The sequence below is a fragment of the Ornithodoros turicata genome, chromosome 4 (assembly GCF_037126465.1).
Source record: "Ornithodoros turicata isolate Travis chromosome 4, ASM3712646v1, whole genome shotgun sequence".
NCBI lineage: Eukaryota > Metazoa > Arthropoda > Arachnida > Ixodida > Argasidae > Ornithodoros > Ornithodoros turicata.
Genome location: NC_088204.1, coordinates 30,682,149 through 30,702,235, shown reverse-complemented (window position 1 = coordinate 30,702,235; position 20,087 = coordinate 30,682,149). Strand labels below are relative to the sequence as shown.

At 47.5% G+C, this 20,087-nt stretch overlaps 1 protein-coding gene and 1 long non-coding RNA gene across 2 annotated transcripts; both read right to left on the bottom strand.

Moving 5' to 3' along the window:
* Positions 1-3,582: 3,582 nt before the first annotated feature.
* LOC135392266 (uncharacterized) lies at positions 3,583-4,338 on the bottom strand. The gene has a single exon (XM_064622983.1). The coding sequence runs from the start codon at positions 4,336-4,338 to the stop codon at positions 3,583-3,585; it is 756 nt and encodes a 251-aa protein (XP_064479053.1).
* Positions 4,339-12,986: 8,648 nt separating this feature from the next.
* Positions 12,987-13,926, bottom strand: LOC135392921 (uncharacterized). Its single transcript, XR_010422306.1, has 2 exons — positions 13,615-13,926; positions 12,987-13,147 (listed from the first exon to the last, which is right to left on the bottom strand). It is a non-coding gene; the product is annotated as an uncharacterized LOC135392921 (long non-coding RNA).
* Between the last annotated feature and the right edge of the window lie 6,161 nt (positions 13,927-20,087).

The window sequence follows — 20,087 nt, the reverse complement described above, 5'->3', positions numbered from 1 at the left end:
TGGCCAGATGCGTTTCCCCGCATAGGTGGCACCTCGCCCTCTCTTCTCTACATTCCCTTGTATTGTGGGTGTACAGCAGGCATTTGGCGCTCTGTGACTTTACACTCTGACCAGCCTATGTAAAGTGTACCTTTCTCGAGTAGGTTTTTGGCCTGTTCTGTTCCTACTTCTGCAATGTATGTTATGTACCGGCCGGTTTTTATTTCTTTCAGTATTGAAAATTCGTCTTGTTCAATTTTCAAGTCATTTTTCACATTTATGGTGGCTAGTAGAATGTCCTTTGTTAATCGTTTCTCGGTACCAGATATTCGTAATCTGGGTTTTTTTCTTTTTTTGGCAGAGCTGCCTGAAGTATTCCAGACAGTTTGTCGCTTTTGTTAATGTCATCTACCAGTTTTTTCAAACCATCGACGTGGTGGGATTTTATCATTATCCCTCCGTTCCTCATCGATTGAATCGTGGCATCCGGTATCCCCATCTCCGAGGGGTTGTAGTGTCCTCGCAATAGTATGCTTATCTCTTCCTGGGTGCGTTTGTCTTTCGCATATATGAATGCTACTTCTATGTTAGACTTGTCTCTCTGTGGGTTGGGGTCTGGGGGGGAACTTGTCATTTGTGCGTATGATGGTTTTGGAATCTCCTTTAATTTTAGTTCCAGTGCATTCACTTTGTTCTCTTCTTTTTCAAGAACTTCCTTCAATATAGACATCTTTCCTTCAGTTTCGTTTAGTCTTTTTGTCACTTCCTCTAAACTCCCTTCCACTATTCCTTTGTGCGTACTTGTTTCTTCTTTTTCTTCTTCGGCCATGATTGCTCGTACCTTCGTTTCCGTAAGTTTTAGTTCTAGCTCCCTTATCAAGGCCTCGTATTCGTGGAAAACGCTTCTTACCTCTTGTGGTGTTTGATTGGTATAGTTTGTTCTACATCAATGTATTTGTCTCGTAGTTTTCTAAGTTTAGCTTCTGTGGACTGTTCAGTATTTTTCTCACAGTGCTCACTTTGCTTATTTTCCTGTGATCCAACATGTTTTTCTACCATTGGGGGTCTTTCCTTACTGCTTTCTTTCCCAGTCATTTTTTTCTTCCTGTCCTTTTTTGGTTTTTGTCCTCTTTTTGACTTTCCTTCTCCTTGTTCGTTTCATGATTCTTTCTGAGTGTATGTATCGTCTTCTGATTCAAGACTTTCCTCAGTTGAAGTCTGATCTTTTTCGTTGTCGTCTTTGGAGCCTATCTCCATCTTAATGGTTAGTTTTCACCATATTACCAGCTTTGGAATGGATTTTGACCGATTTCCCGTAGGAATTCGGCGTTTTCGCTTTCTCTGCTTCCCTTTCCTTTTTGTTTCTCTTCCCCTTTCCCTCCTCTATCCGTGAGTTTTTACAAAATTCAAATATCTATAGCCGTTCTCAAGATATGAAGCATATAGTATTGCTCAGTTTTTGAGGAGAAAAACAGTTGGATCTTAGTTTCGGTTTTCTCCTTAGTGAAGTTGTCCCAAAGTGGACCGTACTCTGTCTGGTTGACTATTGCTTCCTATACAAGATGGCGGCCCCCTTGGGTTTTGTTTACATTGCTATTTATGGTGATTTCTCGAGATCCTCTGGGCCGATTTTCAAATTTTTTGCAGTTACGAGAATCGGAAGTTGAGATCTATCAACGAGTAATAAATTTAGGTCATTAATTGGCCGCGTTTTCAAAATACGGTCCCGACCACGCCAGAAGTAGGCTTAGCCGAGTTGATCTGAGAAATCGCTTATTTTAGGCAAAATCTTGGATTTTATGGGTGTAGTTCCGTAGACGGGCTTATGGATTTTTAAAATTAGCCATCGCGTTTGAAAGTTAAATAAGACTTGGGAATGAACTAGGGTGATATAGCGGATCGGAAAATACAAGAATTATGAAAAAGTGTTGGGTAGAAAGTTGTTTATGAGCGTTTGTAAAATACCATTGAAAGCCGTACATTCACAGTGGCGGCCTTGTTAAACCTAACACAGGTGGAGGCCATCATCTTAGTAAGGCAGGGGAGCACTGAGGGCCACCTGGGGAGTGAAACATGTTTGACAGAAGCCGTCTGCTAATGAATTTCGCGGTGTTTTACGATTTGAAAGAAGAGAAAAGGTTGTTCTGTTTTGTAGCAGTGAGAAAAATTTGGCATTAGCCAATCTGGATCTAAAAGCACTTTGAAAGAGTTTTATTCAACAAAATACAGGAATGTCGAGTTAAGGAGGAAACGTTGAAAATAGAAATGAAAAAGTGGGAATGTGTGCTATTGGAGGCTGTGTTTATGCAGAGTGTCCGTGACTGTAATATGGTAATATGAGGTTTAGTGAGGTTAGGTCAGGCCAGGTTTTTACATATTTCACTTGCTGGAGGCTGTGTTTGCGTAGACTGTGCAACTGTCACCAAGGTTAGGTCAGGCCAGGTTTCTACGTATTTCACTTGCTGGAGGCTGTGTCTTCGTAGACTGTGCAACCGTCACCAAGGTTAGGTCAGGCCAGGTTTCTACGTATTTCACTTGCTGGAGGCTGTGTCTGCGTAGACTGTGCAACCGTCACCAAGGTTAGGTCAGGCCAGGTTTCTACGTATTTCACTTGCTGGAGGCTGTGTCTGCGTAGACTGTGCAACCGTCACCAAGGTTAGGTCAGGCCAGGTTTCTACGTATTTCATTTGCTGGAGGCTGTGTCTGCGTAGACTGTGCAACCGTCACCAAGGTTAGGTCAGGCCAGGTCTCTACGTATTTCACTTGCTGGAGGCTGTGTCTGCGTAGACTGCAACCGTCACCAAGGTTAGGTCAGGCCAGGTTTCTACGTATTTCACTTGCTGGAGGCTGTGTCTGCGTAGACTGTGCAACCGTCACCAAGGTTAGGTCAGGCCAGGACTCTAAGTATTTCACTTGCTGGAGGCTGTGTCTGCGTAGACTGTGCAACCGTCACCAAGGTTAGGTCAGGCCAGGTCTCTACGTATTTCACTTGCTGGAGGCTGTGTCTGCGTAGACTGTGCAACCGTCACCAAGGTTAGGTCAGGCCAGGTCTCTACGTATTTCACTTGCTGGAGGCTGTGTCTGCGTAGACTGTGCATCCGTCACCAAGGTTAGGTCAGGCCAGGTTTCTACGTATATCACTTGCTGGAGGCTGTGTTTGCGTAGACTGTGCAACCGTCACCAAGATTAGGTGGGTTGAGCCTTTGTGTTTGACGTGGTGAAGATGTATGTAGGGTGAGAGATGTGCAACTGAAGGACTTGTCAGTGAGTAAAGCACTGGAAAAGGAAAATTTGCATTGTTGTGGTTGACATTATTGCATAATGTGAGAAATATGTAACGGTAAGTACTCACCACAGCCTGCTGGAAGGTTGGCGTTGTCCTGGATGGCCTATCAGAAAACGAATTTGGCATGTTCTTGAGGCGATGTTTTTTAGTCCAAACCTGGATATGCTACGCTAATGTCATGCAAAATTTTGTCAAATGTGTCGTGATTGTTGCGCCTGCAATCACGGCGCCATAAAAACTCTAACAGATGCTCCCCCATGCTGTCATTTTTGACGCCCCGCCTTGCCAATTCTTGTCTGAGGGGCCTCCACTGTGACTCAATTTGGCTTTGTGTTGGCCCCTGTGTCCGGATCGATGTAGTTTAAGCTACGGTTGACTGTCAAGTGTTCAAATCCATTCTGATCGAGCCCCATGTAGCCTTTCCAGCAATCAGTGATTATTACAGACTTCTCTTCTACATTGTTTTTGATTTGCGATAGTAGTGTTATCGCATCGCGCTTGTTGTCCCGACAAACTTCCAATCGTAGGTCATTAGTATGGATGTCAATCATGCCAATTACCCATGTCCCCTCTACGAGCCTCCCCTTATTGAATTTTCGCCTCCCAATTTTGCATTCATCTACCTCTACGACATGGCCGTCTCCCCCAATGTTCCCCATGTCCGAATAGGTAGTTTTTAGAATGTTACCACACAGCTCCCTGCAATAGTTGTACCAATCTGCGACAGTTTCTCGTGATGTTTTTTTGCCGTCGAATGATGACTCTATGACAGCCGTGTCGTAGTTGTAGTCCCTAGCGTAAGAGTAAGTCAGTGCGATCACCTGTCTTGCTGACATACGAGTGCCTTCAAGCCAGGTGTTCGCCGTCACTGATTGTCGAAAAGACCCATTATCGCCGTGATTTTTTTGGCACCTGAACTTGCCGTATTCGCTTTCCGATAGGTTTACCGTTAGGACCGTGCCGCAGTAGGGACACTTTCGTGTTTTCGGGAGGATGCCGTTGGATTGGAGCCATTCCAGCGACGACTCCTTTGTCGCAAGTGCGACTCCGAGCTGCATCAGGTTGATGGGCATGGCGAGAGAGCGAATGCCTGCGTCCAACTGTTCGAGAATCGAGAGTACGAAGCGTGCAAGAAGTGTCTTCTGCGTCTGTCGTCTGCGGTTTTCGCGCCTTTTGCACCTTTTGCCTCCGGTGATTTGGCAAGAAGGGGGCGCTGTCGCGCTTCCGGTATGAGACTTCCGTTCTTCCGCCGCCGATCATCTGTGTGCTTTTCCAATATGGCGGACTTTTTGGTTAAAAAAGAGTCTGTTGAGTTCGATTTTTATACATTTTTTTTTAACATTACAGGTTGTTTTTCAGTGTGAGTCGATGCCTAATTTTTCGCTCTTTCGATTGGTGCTATTTTTATATTTTGTTTGTTTTTTTCTTCAAGAAAAAGCCATAAACCCGGCTACGGAACTACATCCGATTTTATATTGAAATTTCACTTACTTCAGATGCCTGGGATGTTCTTGTGCTCGAAAATCACCAGCAGTCCCTTGGATGTTCGAAAAGACGGTCCGATATGGACCTAAAGGGGGCGCGCTGCTCCGTCGCGACACAGAGCCGTATATTAAAAGGGAGTCTGGCCATTGGGAGGAGTCACAAAAAGAGGCTCGACCTGTCAATCACAGTTTCGGTTCTCTGATTGGTTTCCTTTTTATCAAGGGGGTCGCCATGACGCCTTACTGCCACCCAAAATGGCGACGAAAACAAACGCAGTGAAGCGGGGATTTCATGACAAAAAATTTTCACAGATTACTCTGATTTCACGCTGCAAATGTACATCCTCATATACGTTTCTCGGAAATCAGTTTCAACTTACGCCCACCCGCCGATATCTAACTGAAAATAATACGTTTTGTCGCCGGTGTTAGGCCTAGTTAACACGGCGATCATAATGAAATCATAACAAAAACGGCAGTGTGCTGTACAATCTTATATTTAATCGCTGGATTTCATGGATATAAACATTCTTGCCTCTTATGTTCCAACTATTCATGTAGATTTGTTTAAAAATCATACCGACAGCAGGATGTGTCCCAGCAGGTGGTTCTGCCGGCAGCGGTACAACGACGGAAGCAGACGACAATTTCCGACGTGCCTTACGCTCCCTAGGTGGCGCTCATCAAATTTGCACCAACATTCCACTACTTTTGCAGATTGCGAGAGCTATCCATTTCAATCCCATCCAATCCACTTGCCACCCAAAATGGCGCTGCCCAGGTTGGATATGGGGACAAATAGTGAGGATAGGTTGATTGATAGCGCCCCATATTTCAAGACTTCATTGGTCGGAAAGCTGAAAAAGTGGGTGGAGCTTCAGGTATAGGCATGACCCATTAATGGCCAGACTCCCTTTTAATATACGGCTCTGTCGCGACAGCGCCGCCAGTGGCGGTCTTGGACGTGTCCGACGTGATACCACGCCGCCCGTTCTATGCATTCTCTGTTCTGCATTCTGTTGTAGCTTGCGTGGCGACCGCCGTAATTAGAAGGGCTAATTTTCGAAGAGCAAATAATGTGGAACCTTTCTGGGGCGCGAACGAAGTGAATAGAGACAAACTGCACAGAAGCAACCACCGTATTTATAATGCATCTAACAGTACGGAAGGAGAACAGCCACTCGCGTCTGTCCGATCAAAACACCTGTAAGTGATACGTCGAGAGGATGGTTACTTGACTCCTCACAAAATCCTGGCTTGCTAGCGAAGGCATATACGTGTATTCCTCTGACTCCAGCCATTTGTAATATCATGTTTTTGACTGAGTCTTGTTCTTGTATTCCTTTTGTCGTCTTTGCACACACATAGCTTCGTCACTGAAATTTACATCGTGCATCCGTTTTATCCATACAAATAAACACGTGGGGTCACAACTTATCCTCAAAGAAGAAAGGCCTCAAAGAAGAAAGTATATGAGTTTTTACTTCGGCTACCGCCGTAGGCTTGCGGGACGACAGCTGTGAAATGGTCGGTCAGTAAATACTAAACCTTTTGGACAACGTAGAACTTCTGTTCTCACTGTGAGACTCGTCATACCGGGAGCAGTATCGGCTCTGGGCACTGGCGATGAAAAACCTCAATCATTATCTCGAAATAGGTTGCCGTTTGGTCGGTGAATTTGACGGTGATATCCAGCGGCGTTTCACCGTCACGAAAGTGGCAACTGTAAATCATTGATCATTTTGCAGGTCCTCATTCAGTTTCATTGAAACTAGAACAAAAGAAATAGAATATATTCGCTCATGTTGTGCACACCTCATGCAATGGCCGAACGCGCGTCACAAACGCTATTATGGCGTCACGCGTCACACAAACGCTATTATGGCGCGTCACAAACGCTGGTACTGGAAGCGTAGAAATCACGAGAAATTAAGCATCTGGTCCCTAATGAAGAGCTCTTTTAGGTGCTGGCACAGTTAGCGATGCTGTGAAAAAAAAAAGATGCCCGCACTTCACATGTAAACAAAGCTGGCTACCCGGCGGCTATCACGCAAGGTACTTTCTCCGGAGGCCGCATCGCGGCGCCACCAGTTTGTCGCACAGTCCCTATAACTGTCTGTTCATTATATCTTGCTCCTTCAACTTCCGTCGGTCAGAGAGAGTTTGAAAAGTTAATTGACCAGCTCCCTCAGCCCTTGATGATTTTAGGCGACCTCAATGCGCATAATCCCTTGTGGGGCAGCGCAAAGGTTGATAACCGTGGAAAGATGGTGGAGAGAGTTTCTCTTTTCAAGGTCACTTTGCCTCCTAAACACAGGGTCAAAAACCTACCTAAACTCTGCAACACAATCCTTCTCTGCTATTGACATCTCTCTTTGCAGTCCTTCCCTTTTTTCCTCTTTAGATTGGAGATTGGATCACGACCCGCGTGGTAGCGACCACTTCCCAATTGTTGTCGCATTTCGTGGCCCCACCAACAACATTGCAACACGCCCGCCTCGGTGGAAACTACAAGAGGCAGACTGGGACCTCTTCACCAAAGAGGCCAATATCTTGACCCAATCTTTTCAACATCTTCATGTTGACGAGGCAAACAGCCTAATTACAAATGCTATTGTAAATGCTGCTCAGCAATCGATACCACAAACAAAGGGTAACCTTCCAAGACGTCCAAAACCATGGTGGACGAGTGACTGCGAGAAGACCCGCAAGCAACAAAATCGGGCGTGGGGTATTTTTAGGAGATACCCCACAAGCACAAACTTACCTACTTCTTTTCAAGAAAGCTCGTGCAAAGGCACGTTGGACAAGACGTCAAGCCAAGAAAGATTCTTGGAATAATTTTGTGTCATCCCTGAACTCAAGCACCCATTCTAAAATAATATGGGACCGGTTGAGAAAAATTAAGGGTGACTATATCAGTTTTTCTATTCCTTTACTGCAGGTAAACGGTACTGTTTGTCAGAACATGGAGGAGCAAGCCAATGTCCTCGGTGAACACTTTTCAAATGTGTCAAGCTCTTCACATTACGCTGATAACTTCTTAAGAGCTAAACATCATGCCGAAAAACAGAACATTTCAAGTGGCACAGGTGATAGGTGTGCCTATAACCAGCCGTTTACAATGCAAGAATTGCTCAGAGCCTTGTGCTGCCGTAAAGTCGCAGCACCTGGCCCTGATCGTATCACTTATTCTATGCATAGTCATTTATCAAATACCTCTTTAGAAAGCGTTCTTGATTATTTCAATTTTGTCTGGCGAGAAGGATCCTTGCATACCAGCTGGAAAATGGCGACCATCATTCCTCTTCTCAAACCTGGCAAAGAAGCTTCGGATCCAGCGAGTTATAGGCCTATTGCCCTGATCAGCTGCCTTGGAAAAACCTTCAAGCGCATGGTCAATGGCCGGCTTATGTACTACCTGGAGGAAAATCAATGCCTTGACCAGTACCAATGTGGGTTCAGATCCTCCCGTTCTACCTCAGATCACCTCCTGCGCTTAGAGACTACCATAAGAGAAGCCTTTATTAGGAGGCAACACTGTGTTTCCATATTTTTCGATCTCGAAAAAGCCTACGATACAACCTGGCGATACGGCATTCTAAGAGACCTGCACTCCTTGGGAATACGAGGCCGGTTGTTCCGTTGTATCTCAAACTTCCTTCAAGGACGTATGTTCAGGGTCCAACTGGGAGCTACACTGTCTCGCCCATTCGTGCAGGACAACGGGGTCCCACAAGGCTCCGTTCTCAGCGTTACACTGTTTATAGTGAAAGTGAATTCCGTTGCGAGCGTTATGCCGCCATCAGTCAAGTATTCCTTGTACGTTGATGATTTGCAAATGTCCTGCTCAGCTTCAAGTCTGGCTGTTTGTGAGCGACAGCTTCAACTGACTCTTAACAAGTTAGACAAGTGGTCATGTGAAAACGGCTTTAAGTTTTCACCGAGCAAGACGGTCTGTATTCATTTTACAAGAATTAGGTGTCTATTCCCAGAACCCACTCTCAAAATGAGCGGCCAGGGTATTGCCGTTCGGGATGAACACAAGTTCCTGGGAGTAACTTTTGATAGAAAGCTCACCTTCTCAGCACATATCAAATACTTAAAAGCAAAGGACCTCAAGTCTAAATATCCTGAAAATCCTGTCACACAGGTCTTGGGGTGCCGATCGTGAGACCCTTCATCGCATATATACGAGCACTGTGCGCTCCAAGTTAGACTATGCATGTTTTGTTTATGGTTCAGCACGGCCTTCTGCCTTAAAATGCCTGGATACAGTGCACCACCGCGGCTTAAGGTTGGTGCTTGGAGCTTTCAGGACTTCCCCAGTTCAAAGTCTCTATGTTGAAGCAAATGAGTGGTCTGTAGAAAGGCGACGCTTCTATCTTGCAGTGTCGTACGGACTGAGGGTAAGAGGGTATCCTCAACACCCCGCTTTACCCTGTGTGGAGGGCATCCGTTTTGAACGGTTGTTTCTTAACAAGCCCAGTGCTGTTGTGCCTTTCAGTCTGCGGTTACAACGCGACACCGAACACTACGCTTTTCTGAGCTACAACCTGCCTTCCTTGCAATGTAGCAAAATGCTCCCTCCCTGGCAACCTGCTATAACGTGTGATATTTCACTGTTGAAGTTCAACAAACGGGAAAGACCTGCTGTTGAGATACAGCACGAATTTGAACTTCTCAAGGAAAACTTCGGTGACAACACTGAAATTTACACCGATGCATCCAAGACCAGTTCAGCGATATCATGTGCCATGGTGTCTGGTGACTGCACAAAATCCCATTGTCTTAGTAGTGTCCTGTCCATTTTCAGTGCAGAGATGTACGCTATTCTGGTGGCACTCAACCATGTCTTACAAATGCGCATAACATCTTCTGTTATATATACGGACTCACTTAGTGCCGTGCATGCAATTAATACTATAAAAAACTCGCAAACCCCCGCAGGGGGCACCGGCTTCGGGTGGTGTTTGGTGAGTGGCGCCACCACGGACCCCAGCCCCCAGTCCCAAGGTGTTATCCGTGCCGTACCGAGGGGATGTAAGGCGAAGGGTAGAAACCTTGAACGGTGGCGGTTGGTGCATTGGTCGAACTCCGGCCGATGGGTTTTCAAAACTCCGGGACCTTCCCGTATGTATGAGTATGAAGTACGGGCGCCTCTTTGGAATACTCGTTTCACCAAACCTCTATGGGTAAATTTTCTTCCTCTCTTGAGATCGTGGCCGCGAAGCGACCACGGACCGAAGTTTTACAAAGTGCATCTAAACAGTTCATTTCCAAGTACATAGTACTGTCTAGTGCAGACTCCGAAAAAGAGAAAAATGTACCACTGGGAAAGATGTCACCATTTTTTATTGAAAAAGCGGAGGCATCCCTGTCTAAAAATATCACGGAAATAAAACTTATCAGATCTGGGGACTTGCTCATAAAATGCACGAATGAGAAAGACTGCAACCGTATATTGAACGCTCATGAAATGATGGGAGTAAAGATTGCAGCTTCGATGCATAAAACAGTAAACACTTGCAGGGGCGTAATCTCAGTTTTTGAGTTAGTTGACGTGCCACCTGAAGAAATCTTGATGGAGCTCAGGGACCACGACGTCATTGATGTACGCAAAATCAAAATCCGTAAAAATGGGGAGTACATCACCACACGAAATATAGTACTGACTTTTGACAGGCCCACACTTCCAACAAAACTAAAAGTAGGCTACCTGTCAGCAGATGTCCGACCTTACATACCGAACCCGTTGCGCTGTTTTCGGTGCAACAGGTTCGGACATGCTGCAGACGGGTGCCGTGGCTCTGCCTGTTGTGCACGATGTGGAAAGTCTGACCATGAGACTAAAGAATGCAAAGGGCCAGACTGCTGTGTCAACTGTTCTTCCAACCACCCATCCTACTCGAGGTCCTGTACAAAGTGGAAATATGAAAAAGAAGTCCTGCACGTTAAGGTTACACAGAACATCAGTTACCCAGAAGCAAGAAAAAAAAGTAGCTCCCATCTTTTTCGAAAAATCTTTTGCCACAGCCGTGAAACAGAAAGTGAAACTAGTAACACAGTACACACAGACCGAGCGATCACTACTGACACAGACAACCACAAATGAAGTTCAACGAGGTGCACATCCAACTCCAGTCCCCGAAACTCCAGTGGCGTCACTAACACCGACGCCACTTCTGTCCTCACAGTCCACGGAGGTGACATCCATGGATTGCGAGGACGAGACGAGCTCTGAGCGCTCTTTTGCGAGCACGAGCTCCCAAGCCCCCAAAAAGAACAGATCTAATCTGTCGGGGAGTGGGTCACTCCCTGACATATCTGACAAGGAGCTTGCAGCTGCGCGGAAAAACCCACAAGGCCGTGGGTTACACCCCAACAAGAAATAGATAATGGAAGCCTTCCTAGTCGGCCAAAGTTCCTGACGCACGTTTTTCTTCTTACTGCAATCATTATGCAGCACACGATGCTCCAATGGAATTGCCGTGGCTTACTCTCAAATTTAGATGATGTCAACGATCTTTTTGAAAAATATAACACATCATGCTTTTGTCTTCAAGAAACATATCTGAACACACAACCACAGAACCCAGTGCGTAGACACAATATTTTTAGAAGAGATCGAACTGACGCCACCCGAGCATCTGGTTGTGTTGCGATCGTCACGCGAGGATCTCTCCCAACCAAAGCGGTACATCTAGTTACAGATTTGGAAGCTGTAGCTGTGCAGATGTGTCTAGACAGGATAGTCACCATTTGCTCAGTCTATTTGCCACCATCCGGCACAATTACACAAAAAGAATTAGAAAACTTGTGCAGCCAACTTCCTAGTCCTTTTATACTTCTAGGTGGCTTTATGCTCACAGTCCACTTTGGGGCAGTACAAGAACTGACACTCGAGGGAAAATGTTAGAGAAATTTTTATTATCATCGTCCATCTGTCTTTTGAACACGGGGCACCTACATACATACATTCTTCAAGTCAGTCTCTCTCAGCCTTAGACTTGTCCTTTTGCAGTCCATCCTTGTTTCAAGAGATAGAATGGATTGTAGAAGAAAACCCGCTTGGGAGTGACAACTTCCCAGTGGTGTTAAAATATCCTACGCCAGTGAACCCTCTGACAACACGCCCTCCTAGATGGAAACTCCATCTAGCCGACTGGAAGCAGTTTTCAGAAAGAAGTGACCTGTCTTTAATTCCTATTGATAGCGTAACGATAGAAGAAGCTAGTTGTCTTATCAGCAACATCATACTTGATGCAGCAATAGAATCCATTCCCCAGACTTCTGGTCGCTTCCCAAAGCGACCGAAACCCTGGTGGAATAATGAATGCGAGGAAACTCGCAAACTTCAAAATCGTGCATGGGGTACATTTCGGAGATACCCCACCTCAGAAAATCTTTTACTTTTCAAAAAGGCAAGAACAAAGGCCAGGTGGACACGAAAACAGGCTAAACGATCCTCTTGGCGAACTTTTGTATCTTCTCTATCTTGTAATACCCCGTCCAAAATCGTATGGGACAGACTTCGTAAAATCAGAGGAGAGCATATCAGTCATTGAGTCCCTCTTTTAGAAGTTAACGGTCATGTATGTGAAAGCCTAGAAGAACAGGCTAACACACTCGGGGAACACTTCCAAAGCATTTGAAGTTCCTCCCATTATAGCACTGAATTCCTTAAAATTAAACAAAGGGCTGAAAAACAAAAGATTCCAGTAAATGGTGGAGGCGGTTTTGGATATAACCAGCCCATCACCATGGTAGAATTGTCACGCTCCTTGTTGTCAGCAAAAGCGACTGCTCCAGGCCCAGACCGTATTACATATTCAATGCTTGGAAACCTGTCTGACATATAAAAAAATGTTTACTTCAGTTCTTCAACCATGTTTGGATACAGGGGACACTACCGTCTGCGTGGAAAATTGCCACCATAATCCCCCTCCTGAAACCAGGGAAGGAAGCCTCTTGTCCTGCCAGTTATCGTCCCATCGCTCTCACAAGCAGTAGTAATGTATCAGCTCAAGTATCCGGAAACTGACATCTTTGCCTGGACGCCATTAATTAGCAATTAGAGCTAATTGGGACCCCCCACATTAATCAGGACCCACCAGGGAGTCATTACACTAATTGGGGATCATCTAAGACACGTCCAGACGAAGATGTGAGTTTCCGGATACTTGAGCTGATAAAAAATAAAAAAATAGGTAGAAAATAAAATGAAAAGATAGAAATAGAGTGGAGAGAAACAATTTATTCGAAAATCAACGATGCCGCGGCGAAGAAACGGCTCCGGGGTGACCAGTGCTTGTTGACGTCGGGTAGTTGCAGAGATCGACGACAGGTGGCCACTTAGTTGCAAGGCATCACACCAGATGGCGCCACCATCATAGCTCTAGAGGAGAGAGACAGAGAACAAGATACTAGTGGCAGGTAAAAATGACAGCACTGCTAAACAAGTCTAGGCATGCGAGAGAAAAGGTCTAACCGCTACTGCTAAACAGAAAACAGTACACATCGGGGGAAAAAGGCTTACGGGGACGATCGCTTAGGCCTAACCACAACACTACGCAGCTAACACAAGGCGGGAACCACACATCGCTAAACATGCGAGAAAAGGCTTAACACGAGCGCGGTCACCGCTAAACACGGCAAACATACGAGAAAAGGAGCGCGCTTAGCCCTAACCACAACACTATGCAGCTAACACAAGGCGGGAACCACACATCGCTAAACATGCGTCAACAGGCTTGGACACCGCAAAACAAGTCTAAACATGCGAGAAAAGGCTTAACACGAGCGCGGTCACCGCTAAACACGGCAAACATACGAGAAAAGGAGCGCGTCAAATCACTCACTCACCTTTTCCCCCGCGGCAACTTCCAGGCAGAAACTGAGCGAGCGCGGAGAACATACGTCTGCTCCCTACGAGATCCAGCCAGCAACTGAGCGAGCGCGCGGAGCGCACGTCCGTCTTCCGCGACGGTCCGAGAGAAACTGAGAGAGGCGACGCGCGCGCGCCCTCTGCTCCACCCGTCCGCGCATGCGCGCGCGCGCGCTCCTAGCGCCCCCTGCGCCGGCCGCGGGTGTTTTCGGTTTCGGCTCTCTGCTGCTGCGCGCGCGCTCCTAGCGGCGACGGGTGGCTTTTCAGTTTCGCTTTCATTCTCCGTTCTTTGCGCGCGCGCGTTTATCTCTATAAAGGCAGCGCGCACCGCGCTCGCGTCATCATTCTGACCGATACGTGGAAAACGCCATGTGTGGTTTATTCTCCTGCGTTTCTCGTCGTCGCAAGGAAAAGACAAAAAACGAAGAACTTCGCGAATTTATACGCGGCATCGTGGAGGAAGCCTTTCAAGTCCACCGTCTGGAATGGTTGCAAGCACGTCAAGAAATGTGTCAGGACAAGATGAAGACGCTCGACCGCATCTTAGCGGCGGACAGACTGACGAAAAAGAAGTCCAACTTTAGCCTGGACAATCTGTATTGGGAACGCAGTTCCGATGTAGAGGACGACGACGACGAGGATGTGTAAATAAAAAGCGATGCATTTCTCTTCGTGTCTCAGTCTCTTCTTTCTCTTCGTGCAACGTGTACGCACGCAACATGTCTTCCCCCGAACCTTTTCGTTTCCGTCATCCCTTTCGCTGTATCTTAAGCGGCCCCTCCATGTGCGGCAAATCTACGTTCGTTGCTAACGTGTTGAGGAACCTGAACGACGTGGTGGACAAGCCCCCGTCACAAATATTCTACGTGCAGAAATATGCTTCGCCGAGCATGCAGGACGAATTCGGGGACTCCGTAAAATTTACCAAGGAGCTACCGCGAGAGTGGGACACGTCGCGCGCTACGCTGATCGTCGTCGACGATCACATGACCGACGCCGGTTCCTTGAAGGAGGTGACCGATCTTTTCATTCGGGGTTCTCACCACGCCAACGCGTCGATCTTCTTACTCGTTCAAAACATCTTTTTCGACAGTAGCCATTTTAGAACAATATCCTACAACGCTAGTTACGTCGTCCTGTGGCGCACCGTGCGCAGCGTGCACCAGATGGAACATTTCGGCCAACAGCTATTTGGCAGAAAAAGATTGGAGTATTTTCTGGACGCATATAAACAAGCGATGTCGTCGCCCCACGCATATTTACTCGTGGATCTTCACAACTATACGCACGAGGATCACAGGTTGCGTAGCAATATCTTTCCGGGAGAACGTCAATATATCTACGCTCCGAAATGAATCTCCGCCCTCACCTCACTTTACTCAAAGTACTCTCCACTCTACCCCCTCCACGCCGCCGCGACGTCTTGAGACGTTCGTCCTCGTCCGACATGAAACACCTCTCCGAAATTTGTCTCAATGTATTGAACGGAAAGGTGGCTCTAGCTCCAGATACGTTCGCGCGTTTGAAGAAGCACAAACGCTTTTTACGACGGCTCGCCTACAAAAAGATTCACAAGAATCCGCAACGTTTGAAGCGCTATCTGTCTCAGCAGCGAGGACAGGGCGTTCTTTCGTCGGTGGTTCCTCTCCTGCTTTCCGCCGTGTTGAACCTTTTCGCCAATGGCCAAGAGAATTGAAGTGACCACCTCCTCCTCCATCGGAAACATTCTTTCTTCGAAGGAGAGTGACGACGTCAAAGTGAAACTCATACTGCAAGCACTGTATCGCATACTCAAGCAGTACGGATTTGACCCCTACGACAATAAAAACAAGGCGTCCGACGCTACAAATGACTTTGACTATTCGCTCCTCTCTCCAGAGGTGGACGAAGAGGAAGCGGAAAGGGTCGTCTCGGAATTAAAGAAGGTTCTTTCCTGGGATCGCGAGGGTTGTGTCTCCGTGTCGGGCAAGCCCATTAGACACTCCTCCGTTTACGAACTCGTCAATTATTTGTTGCAACGTAAGACGGGAAAGAAACCTTCCTGGTTCCCCAAAGTCTCGAAACTATTGCGTCTGATTTCTCTACCCAAATCTCGCGAGCCTCAACAGCAGCAGCAGCAGCAGCAGGCCTCCATTGCGTGGACGACTTATGGAGGGATATGAGAAACCAGAGGGTGGTTTGGGGGGTGTGGAACGCTATAGAAAAGCGCATCACTTGAGCAAAAAGAAGGCTCTCGCCATTCTCAGAAAGCTGGATGCCTACACGCTTCACCATCCGGTCAGAAGAAAGTTTAATAGGAGACGCATCATCGCGCTCAAGATCAACGACGTGTGGCAAATGGACCTCGCCGATTTTTCAAAATACAAGAGATTCAACGGTGGCTACCGCTACATTCTCGTGGCAATCGATTCCCTCTCCCGCTTTCTGCGCACCCTCCCGCTAAAGACGAAGCGCCCCGCCGAAATGAAAAGGGCCATGATAAGACTTTTTCGGGGAGGTAACGTACCTACACGCATCTTTTGCGACAGAGGCGGGGAATTCTACAACAAGACCGTCAAGGAGTATCTCTCACGAAAGAAGGTACAGATGTATTCTACCTTCTCTCCAGTAATCAAAGCGTCGCAGGCAGAGCGCGTCATACGGACTTTACGCGACAGAATATTCCGTTATTTTAGAGTAACGGGAAAATACCACTTCGTTTCCGCGCTTCCCAAGATCGTGCGCGACTACAACACCACCAAACACAGGACTTTGGGCATCAGCCCGTCCGAAGTCACGCCCGAAAACGAATTGGAGCTGTTCAATAAGATAAATGGGAAGCCCGTCGTACCCTCCGTGAAAAAGAAGCTCAAACTGGGGGATAAAGTGAGGGTCCTACTTCACAGAAAAGGTTTTCATAAGAGCTCGGAAGGGAGTTGGTCGCCTCAGATTTTCACCGTCTCCCACCTGAGAGACACCTCTCCTCCCGTCGTACACCTGGAAGATTACCGGGGTAAGGAAGTGGACGGATCTTTCTACCCGGAGGAGGTACTCGTCGTAACCCGAGACGCCAATCAGCCTTGGCCAGTAACGAAAGTGCTGAGAAAGAAGCAACTGAACGGTCAGAGCTTCTCCTTGGTTCGCTGGTTCGGTTACGACAAAGAACACGACAGTTGGGTTCCGAGCAGCGACGTGGTCAAGATTGGGAAATGATGTCGGACATCTACGTCCACCTGCTCTCGAACGCCAGCATGGATAAGTTTCCCTCGAATAAACTCAACGCCTTCACGGTAGCTTTCGATAGTCCGCTTCAGCTCTCGAATCGGTATAAAGTCGGTCTGATGGATCTCAGCATAAGTAACGATTTTTTAAATATCGGGTACGAAAGGCAAGATGCGAAAATCGAGGTTTCTTTCGAGGACACGGTGGAAGCCGGCAGAACTTTTCGTGTCACCTCGGATCTCGAGAGGGATTTGGGAAAAGCCCTTTCGGAATTCGACGTTTCTTTCGCGTACAATAAATCGCGATACGACTTCGTCTTACCCGTGGACGTGAAAGCCGTGGAATTGGACCCTCGGCTCGCGCAAGCGCTCGACGCCTCGCTAGCGTCCCGCGAAGCAGGTCGTGCGGTGAAACCCCCCAAATTGAGCGAACGTGAAGCCACCTCCATCGTATTGGAGCACGCCGCAGCCGCCGTCGCTTTCGGCGACGTCACTCTGAATTCGGAAACCACGTCCCTACGGAACACACTCAACAAGTATTTCCAGACGCACAAGCTGGACGCCTCGCTAGAATTCGCGGATAACGTGTACTCTCTGAAAACACCGAAAGGGTTGCACGTACCGGAACCCTTTGTCAAGCTGCTACATCTCACAGCCGTCGAGGGACACGAAGAAGAAACGCTACGCGTCTCTCTCCCCATAGCGCGCCAATTTTCTTTCACGATCAAGACGAAAATTCCTCGATCTTTGCAAGTACATGTGCCTCCCGGCTATTATGCGACGCCGCAAGCACTTCTAAATGCGATTAATCAGCGCGTAGGCGAACGCGCGCGCTTCAGCTTCGACGGAACCGAACAGAAATGTAAAATTCGGCTTTCCGAGGGCACCTCCACCCTAAGACTTTCCGAGTACCTGGCCGTGCTTTTGGGCTTCGAATCGCGTACCGTGTTCACGGGGGATGAGGATGCCACGAGCTCCGTCGAGGTACTCCTGGAACCCCCGTTTCACAACATAATCGTGTACACGGATATCGTGGAACCCACGTACGTGGGGAGCGGGAAAAAACCGATATTAAAAATACTACCCTTTTATTACGAGAAAGACAAGCACGTCGTCACCTACACGTTAGATAACATCCAGTATTTTAACCTGTCTCAATTCGAAATTCCTTCAGTGACGATCGTTCTCGCGGACGAAACGGGAAGACGTTTGCCGTTGCGGTCCAAAGGCAGAACCAATCTAACGTTGCATTTCAAATATGTACCGTAATTCCCCCAAAATAATTCCCGTGTACACGGGACCCCTTTTCCAACGAGGGGGCGGTGTGTTGAGCAACATATCCAAGTTTATCGTTCCCATCTGGCAGCAAATAAAACCGATCGCCAAGAGAACGTTGAAGCGCTTGGCGCGGAATTTGGCCGATGGCGAAGGAATATCGCGCGCAGTAAAAAAGACGGCCATAGCAACGGGGAGAGACGTGCTGGATTCCATGGAGGGCTCTGGAAACAACAACAATGGAAAGAAACGCCGCAAACGACAACAAAAGGCGCCGACACACGACGCACCTGCAGATATCTTTGGTACGCCGTGAAGGTCACACATCCGCTGCGCGCGCTCCGTCATGACGTCAACGAAAGGAAAAATACAGACGCCGATATGTCTAACGAGTGACGTGATGATATTCGAACCCCCTTCCATTCAATACGGCGTGGAAGATACTTCGTACCAACTTTTTTATCCGGTCAACGGAGTAAATAATTCCGTGATCGAGTTTTGTATTCAAAATTTGCAAAGGGCACACTTGGATCTCTACGGCAGTTTCGTGTCTTTGACCGTGCGCATTGTTCGCGACGACGGGGAAGAAATGGACGAGAAAGATGTCGTTTTCCCAATAAACCACCTGTTGAGCGGCATGTTTAAGACGGTCACCGTTTATGCGAACACAAGCTCGTCAGTTCCAACGAGTTGTACGCCTACAGGAGTATTTTGGACGTCGTGCTTCATTCCACGCCCGCGGCTCAAGAAACAGTGCACGCGGCTGGACTGTATGTCGAGGACGACGAACATTTAAAGGACGATTACGACGTCTCGTCTCGCGGTCCGAAACAACGTTACGAAGCGACGAAGGGTGGAAAATACTTTAACCTGGTCGGTCAGATCAATACCGACCTGTTTCAACAGCCGCGCCTGATGGTACCTGCCGTCGAAATTCGCGTCGTTTTCCTGTTAAACAACGACGAATTTAAACTCGTATCGGTCCCCAAAGACAAGAAAACGTACAATTACGAGGTGGACATTAAAGAAATGACGTTACACTTGAAAAAGGTGACGCTGGCACCTTCCCTGTTTTTGGAATACGAGCGGCGGCTTCAGACCACGCCGGCCATCTACGTGTTACGCGGATTGGAAACCAAGGTGCGGAGCTTGAGTGCCGGGAGCTTGGACGCTCACTTTGAAAACGTTTACCCCGAAAGGGTACCTTCCAAATTATGCGTCGCCCTGCTCGCCACGTCCGACTTTCTCGGCGACATCCAATCGAACCCCTACAAATTCCGTCATTACGACCTGTCTCATTCGATGCTCTCCGTGGACGGCCAGCAAGTGCGAGCCGAGTACGACTTTCAGAACGACCTCGTCAAAATTCCCTACTTTAACTTCTTGCAAGAACTGGGAGAGAAACATTTCAAGTATAGCTACGAGCGATTTAAAACGGACGGGTTCCTCCTCTACTTCAACCTGGACGTGGACAAGTGTTCTTCTCCTTCGCATTTGAACGAGTGGCGAAAAGGAAACGTTCGCCTGCAATTACGCTTCGCTAAAGCCCTTCCACACGCGGTCACCGTCCTCTTGATTTCCGAGTGTCCCAAGCTCATGTACGTCGACAAGGACCGTACGGTCACCTTCCCATAAGAAAAGATGTACGAGAGCGACATCTTGGAACTCGTGTCCCTGAACCCCCTCGCTTCCTCCATGCTGAGAGGCATTTGCGCTTCCAACGAAGCCTTCGTTTTACGCAAGCCCGGTTATTTAATCATCAATACGGAAGAGCGAAAAAGACGCGGGCAGCACTGGGTGCTCTACCTGAAAAACTACGACGGGTCTGCCGTGTTTTTCGACAGCTACGGACTTCCCCCCATCGAAGCAAACCTTCGAAAGACTTTACCTGTAGTGGACGAGTATAACGACAAGTGTATTCAATCACCCTTTTCGCCTTACTGCGGGCTTTTTTGTATCTACGTAGCCACGCGCAT

Bases quoted from the DNA above. Each gene is read 5' to 3' on its own strand.
- LOC135392266 (XM_064622983.1), bottom strand. From the start codon at position 4,338: ATGCCCATCAACCTGATGCAGCTCGGAGTCGCACTTGCGACAAAGGAG.